Raw genomic sequence first — 7,535 nt, forward strand, 5'->3', positions numbered from 1 at the left:
GTTATTTAATGACTTCAACACTGAAAAATGTAATGTTATTTCTCAGTAATCATCTTGCTACCACTATTAAAAGTTTTGACATAACTAATGACTCACTCCTTTAAGAAAAATTTCTTTGTTGTCTCCTTTGCTGATTCCTTTTTATTATTTTAATAAACTCTTCTCTACACTCATTGCCTAGGTAATTTCATCTAGTTCCAAGGGTATAAATAGCAACTACCTCCTTAAAATTCCTAATATTACATCTTCAGCCCATCTTCTCCTGTGTATCCTGACATACATTTAAAAAATTCACATCTGTCAATTTGCCACTTTATAGCTTTGTTGTTCAAAACTGAATTTTGATTTCTTTCAATCTATCCCTTTTTACACACACACACACACACACACACACACACACACACACACCTTCTCGCAGTTCTTTTATTCAACCCAAGTCTGTAGAGCAGTGATTTTCAACCTTTTCATCTCATGGCACACATAAACTAATTACAAAAATTCTGCAGGACACCAAAGAATACATTATATATTTTTTTGCTGATCTGACAAAAAATATAGGTATAATTTTGATTCATTCACACTGGATGGCTATTGTTGAGTTGGCTGTTGTCACTTTTTTATTTGACAATCTAAAGGAAAAGAGGTCAGTGCCCCTGACTAAGTAGTCAGGTATTGCACGTTTCACAAATTCTTTCCACACACCAGTTCAAAATCGCTGCTATAGAGTCATCCTGAATATCTCCCATTGTCCCCTAGGCCCATTCCTCACACTTCTATACTTTGATTAATGACAATGAAAGCTGACCTGTGCCATGAGATGAAAACTAAATCAAGCTTCTCCCTGTTCTTTGTCTTGCACTTGGTTCCAGTTAATGGGGAGCCTTTGCTGAAGATTGGAGGGAGGGAGAAGAGTGAAGTCAAAGTATTGATCCCCTTGTCTATGTCCTTATGGGGTAGCTGTGAGCTGGATGCTTTCCGTAAGGCTGGTCTTAATTCCACTGAACACGGGTTTTTGTTTTGATATACTAAACTTTCAGCTTCCAAATTTGAATACCTGCATTTTCTCTTCATTCTTCGGGGCATTGTACTGTTCTGTGGGGTTCCTTATACCTTGCCCATGTCTTTGTAAATAATTCTTTTATTAAAAACTAGAGATGCACAAAAATTTGTGCACTGGGGGGGGAGGGGTCCCTCAGCCCCACTGTGCCCTCTAGCAGTCTGGGACCCTTCGGGGGATGTCCACCTGCTGGCTTAGGCCCGCTCCCCAGGGGGATTGGGCCTAAGCTGGCAGTCAGACAGCCCTCTGGCAGCTCAGGAGCCCTCAGGGGATGTCTACTTGCCAGCAGGGAGCAGGCCTAAGCTGCAGTCGGACATCCTTAGTGCTGCCAAGGAGGTGGGAGAGGCTCCCACCACTGCCACTGCACTCGCAAGCCATGAGCCCGGCTTCTGTCTGAGCCATCTTCCCCTGTGGGAGTGCACTGACCACCGGGGGCAGCTCCTGCATTAGGAGTGGGAACCCTCACCTCATGAGGGTGTGGCCAGCCTGGGTGAGGGGCTGATGGCTGTTTGCAGGCTGGCCAAGCACCCAGCCACCCAAGCTCCCAAGTGGTGGCTGGCTGGAAGCAGATATCTGGGATTTATTTATCTTCTATAATTGAAACTTTGTTGCCATGAGCAGAGGCCACAGCTGGCTCAGGGAAGGCGGGAAGCTTGGCTTCCTCTGTCACCCGGGCAACCAAGCCACCTGCTTGCTCCAGCTCTGTGGCTTCTGGCTGCCATCTTGGTTGGGTTAATTTGCACATAGTCACTCTGATTGGCTGGTGGGCATGGCTTGGGGGATAGCAAATATATGGTCAATTAGCATCTTTGTCTTTTATTAGTGTAGATACCTCTAATTATCTTAATTTAATGTGCCATATCTTTTCTGATGGGACAATGACTGATACAAGCTATCTGTTTCACATCCAGCAAATTCTTTTCTTCTATTTTCAAAATATATCCAGTGTCTAACCACTTCTCACTGGAAGTTCCCTGGTCTATCACCATTATTTCTCTTCTGGTTTTGCCCTAGAATTTTAAAAATTAGAAAAGTGTGCTAGAGAAAATGTATAATCATCTGTTGAAACACAACAGTTATTTTTTCCTACACTGATTTTCTCAAAAATTTTGGCTATTTTTTCTGATATGCTTCTGCTGTGTCTGGAAAGGTGCCTGGACCATAGTCACAATTAAATATTAATGAAGTGAAATGAAAGAACAAGTAAGGGAATCAATAAATGATATGGAAATTATTTTTTGAAACCCAGAGTGATAAAAAGTCCTAATCCTACTTGAGTCTCAACCATTTTTCAACAGAAAGCAAAGGTATCCCCTAAATATAATTTCAAATATAGTCAATTATTTGTAAGCTGTGGATTGGCCTCAATGACATTTTAAAAGTGAAACACAAACAAAATATGAGTTGTGCAATAATGAAAAAAAAATAGGAAGCCAATAATGAAAAAAAAAGTCAGCTGAATAAACAAGATGGATAGAAAAAGAAACCTCTAAAACACCATAGTGGGTTCAGGCAATGTTTTCTTTAAGTGAAAGAGCATAATTATGCTATTGATATTATAATTAGTGTTGGTTTTTAATTAACAAAATTTTCTTGAATAAAATTGTGATTGTCAAGTGAATTTCTAAATTCTACAAATTTATATTGTACAGGCAATAAAACATAGGTATGCCTCATCATCATTTCACAAAACTGGATTACTTTATATGTACAATTTTGTACTTAGACTCCCCCTATTTTTTATTGTATTAGTATTTCTTAAAACTCAACTCTTAAATGAAGCAATCTCAGCTTCAGCCTACACATCTTTGATAGCATTTAAGCACTCTTTTAGGTTCAATTCTACATTAATTTTTTTCTCATGATAGTAGCAGAGTGTAACCTGGCATTTTTCTGGAGATTCCCAGCATCAGTATCAGCTGAGAGAATCAAATTCAAATTTCCATATTCACCTAATTTAATAAAAAAAATAAAAATAAGATCTGCCTAAACCAAATGGAAATAGGAGAAATGGTGAGTATCCCTTCCCAATAGCTCCTGAAAAATCCTAAGATTAACTCTGACTGGACACCTTCTGAAAATCAATAGGTTTTCCTCTACCCTAATAATAATAAATTTGAAACTAAAATGTAAAGGACATATCTGTCTATAATAGAGATAAAACAATACAATTCTGAGAACAAAATATAGCAAGATTAGTACAAGACATAAAAGCTAAGTTATGAAACCTAAATGAAGTGTATCAAGTGATTCTGGAATGTTATGAATCTCTAAGAATAGTCAAAAATTTGTGAACATTGAATAAGAACAATTAAGAAGGCTAAGTAGGAGACTTCCAAATAGATAACAAAAAAGTCACTGTAGTCAAAAGTGTATGATATTGCCACAGAACTAGATAAATAATTAGTCACATATGGTTGAGCACCCACAGAAAGCTCATTACATGGCGGGGAGGGGTAATCTAACTTAGTGAAAAAAAGTGTTGATATGATTGATTATCCATCCAGAAGAAACAGAATTGGATCTCTCATTTTTTTATAAGAAAAACTAGAGGCCCAGTGCATGGGCCCCTGATCAGGGCCAATTGGGCCAGGCCAGCTGGGGGGAGGGGCCTAAGATGGTTGGCCGGCCCACTGGCCCCGCCCCTGGTTGTACTCCAGGTCAAACTCTCAGTGGAACTAACTCCTAGTAGAGGGGACAATTTGCATATTACCCTTTTATTAGATAGGATATTGGAAAAAAATGTAAGGGGCTATTAATAGAAATCCAGGGTGGGACTTTTCTAAGTATGACAGGAATTTCAAAAACCATAAAGGAAAACACTATATTTGGCAGCTTAAAAATTACATATATTTGCATGGCAAAAGATACTATAAACAAAATGAAGTTATAAATTCAACTGTGTCTATAAATTAAGTGTAGAAAAGGTTCTATTTTTCTTAGAGACTAGTTATTAAAGGATCATTGTATATAAAATCCACTTTTGGAGTTCATAACAGCTGAAAGAGGAATTTCAAACTTTCTCAATCAAAAATTGGAAGAATTTTACTATTAAAACTTAAGATTTTTTATTGCCAGTAATGCCTTGCTAATATTATTCCAATTCTTTATTTTTAAATAAATAAATAAATAAGTAAATAATGAACATAGTATTAGTTGAAAAATACATAGAGTGAAATAGAGCAAATGAAACACAAAAGCAATGGAAAATAATAAATAAGATTTCAAAGTGTTCTCCCCTGGATTTTCTTTTCTCCTCAGAAAGACAGAAGTTTGGAAGGGTCAAGAGACTTACACTTTTGACCAAGAAGGAATTCTAGAAATGTGATAATAGAGAGAACATCCTGTTTTTTAATCTCAGCTGTTGTAATGAAAAATTGAATTCTGAAAATAAAAAAAAATAACAGACACACACCATACAAGACAGATATAAATAACCACTTCTAGATCACCCCTAAACTACGAACAAAGACATTGTAATAACTGGGATATATTTTGAAGGCAAAAATTGTTTTTATTAATTCTATAGCGTATCTTCCCAAGGAAATTAGAAAAAGATTGTCTTGGCAAAAACTGCTTTCTCACGAGGCCATGGTAACTTTGAGGTAAGATCATTTGTAGTATTTGAGGGGCGGGAGCAGAGGGTTGGGAGATCATCCACTTTTGAAGGACTTCGGTGGACGAATATACTTGGTCTTGTCCTAGATTCATTTCATTAAGAGAGAATGAGCTAAGTAACATTGCCAAAATCAAGTTCACTTAAGGTAATAGGCCAGGGATGTTTCTGACCATCTGTCTCTTTAATGAGGGCATGTTTGCCATCACAGCAGCTAAAACAAAAATGCAGAAAATAACACAGACAATACCAGCTGTTGAAAAGGATGTGAAAAAACAAGAGAACCCTTTTACCTTGCTTGTGAAACGATCAGTTGGTACAGCCATGCTGAAAAACCAGTTGGAAGGTCTAAAGTTAAACATGTGAATGTTTCATGACCCAGCAATTCCAGTCTGACATTTACATGGCGAACAGAAAGATGGACATACATTCACCAAAAACTGGGCACTGGAATGTTCATAGCCGCACAATGAGAATGAGTGAAATATAATTATGCACAATGTGGATCGATCTTGCAAATAGAATGTGGATAAATCTTACAAGCACAACGTGTTACAAAAGAAGTTAAACACAAAAGTGCACATACTGTTTCATTCCCTTATTTAAAATTCAAAACAGACAGACCAAACTATGGCATCGGAGGTCAGGAAAACAGCCATCTCTGGGGCACAGAGATTGGAGACTGAAAGTGGGCATGAAAAGATAGGGGGTGGGCAGGTTATGGGATGTTGATGGTGTTCAGTTTGTAAAAACTCATCGTTTTAAACTTCTGTTCTGTGCACTTTTCTGTATGTATATTTTAATAAAAGTTCCCCGACAAACTTTTATCTGTAGATAGAGCAAAAAGCAGTGAGAAGGAGAAGTGAGCAAGTTAACTTTCTTTAAATGGAGGGAGGATTTATACAATTTTTTAACTAAAAAGCAAACAGCAGCTTTTCATATCTAAAATAATTGGGCTCATATTTATCTTGCCCAATAGCCTGGGAAAAACACCACCTTTGATTCTTATTTCAAAACCAAAAGCCATTATTGCTCTTGTTCCAAAGAGGAGTTTTCATGTACTTGACTTCCTTTCCCAATTTGCTGCAATAAGTAGAGTAAAAATATTAACTAAAAAGAGATCATCTTGTAAAACCACTTCACCGCCCAAAGCAACTTAAACTTTGGAAAAGCCTTTATACACAATACTGTTCCGTTGCCCACAGAAGCCTGATGAAGTGGATTGCCAATAAATATTTTCAGTGGGAATGAGTCATCTGAGTACGTGCTGAATGACTTCGCATTCCAGACACTGAAGAAGCTAAGCAGGCACTGCTGAAACCTTGTATCCTCCGAGGGTGTCAAACTCTCTTCCCAAGGTGCTGAATTTCTAAACTGCTCTGCTCTCACCTCCTGAGATGGCAAAACCCCTTGGGAATTTTAGACCAGTGAAAGTAAAAAGGTCAGGCATAACAGTAAGAGACCTAAAACCCAGTGAAGCCCACTGAGTATGGAATGCTAGAAAATAGTACAAAACAGGCCAAGCAGGCTCAGAAGAGTCAGAGAATAAAAACTCCTTAGCAGAGGGACCAGCTGTACAAAGAGGAATTGGCAGAACTACACAAATATATACTTGCTCCAAAAAAAGCATTCAACCTGTTAAAGACGTTTCACAAACAGAGAAAATTGCATATTGTGTACATACACACACACACACACACACACACACATTATTTGCCTCTACCTTTAAAGAGCTTCTAAAGTTAGAAGTCATATTTTAGTCATTTTTTTATGTTTGGCATCTAAAGTCCTGGCTTATAGTAGCCACCTTAAAACATTCATTAAAAATGAAATACAAGTCCTTTGGTTGATCTCTTATCCTTCCCTCCCCCCCACACCTGCCTTCCCTGTGAAGTTTGACTGTCTGTTCCATTCTTCTCTGTCTCTGGATCTATTTTGGCACCTTAAAACATTCATTAAAAATGAAATTAAGTGTTATGGAGGTGTGTAGAGCTTCTTAACCAATCAATGAATAGTCCCAGACTTTTAACATTTTATACAGTTTTTTTCTCTTGTTCTCAGTTGTCAGCTTTTGTTTTAATTTAAATAACTGGCATACTTCATGTTTTAACTCAGTTTGTCTAGTTGAAGATTCACTTCTCTCTAGACCAAACCCCTGAATTTTATGATTCTTGCCATCCTTAAACTTTTCTTCATCTTTTATATGAGTTCACAGAAGAAGAAGGAATTTATAAGCTCAAATGAATGCAGTACTATAGTTAGAGCATAAACCTAAACTGAAATTTTTAAAAAATAAATTTTGGTCAGCATTCTATTTACATGTAACATACTTTTCATGTCAGCATGTATATATAAATTCTTTATTGTTTAAAGCATTACATATAGCTCCTTTTCCCACCCCCATTGACCTCTCCCCAGCCACTCCATCTCCCAGCATATGCCCACACTCACTCCCCCGCACTGCCTGTGTCCATTGGTTATGCTCATAAGCATGCAAACATTTGTTGATTTGTTGATGACGGCCAGTCTGACAGGTGTGAGATGGTACCTTATTGTCATTTTGATTTGCATTTCTCGGATGATTAGTGATTTGAGCATGTTTTCATATGTTTCTTGGCTTTCTGTATGTCTACTTTTGAAAAGTATCTTTTTGAACAAAATCAATGAAAGCATACATGCATGATTCACAGAATAGCGAATTTTGTGTTTGTTATTCCCATGTACATGTTTATGCTGTGACTATATATGTATATATATACATATATAAATATATACTGGTAGAGAGAGAAAGAGAGAGATTTTTAAGGGAGGGCAGGGAAGAGTTGGTATTCGTTTGTTTTTTAAACTTTTTTTTGTTGATTT

The 7,535-nt window shown here is 37.2% G+C and overlaps 1 protein-coding gene across 1 annotated transcript in view; it reads right to left on the bottom strand.

The window, feature by feature from the left end:
* Window positions 1–4,589: 4,589 nt before the first annotated feature.
* The window catches only part of LOC102769958 (cytochrome P450 1A4-like), a 20,763-nt gene continuing 17,817 nt past the window's right edge, over window positions 4,590–7,535 (bottom strand). Inside the window, exon 7 of the mRNA XM_015572302.1 lies at window positions 4,590–4,758. Coding sequence (XP_015427788.1) covers window positions 4,605–4,758 — 154 coding nt within the window. The 3' untranslated portion in view covers window positions 4,590–4,604. The remainder of the gene's footprint in view (window positions 4,759–7,535) is intronic.

This window comes from Myotis davidii, unplaced genomic scaffold, assembly GCF_000327345.1.
Source record: "Myotis davidii unplaced genomic scaffold, ASM32734v1 scaffold228, whole genome shotgun sequence".
NCBI classification, from domain to species: Eukaryota; Metazoa; Chordata; class Mammalia; order Chiroptera; family Vespertilionidae; genus Myotis; species Myotis davidii.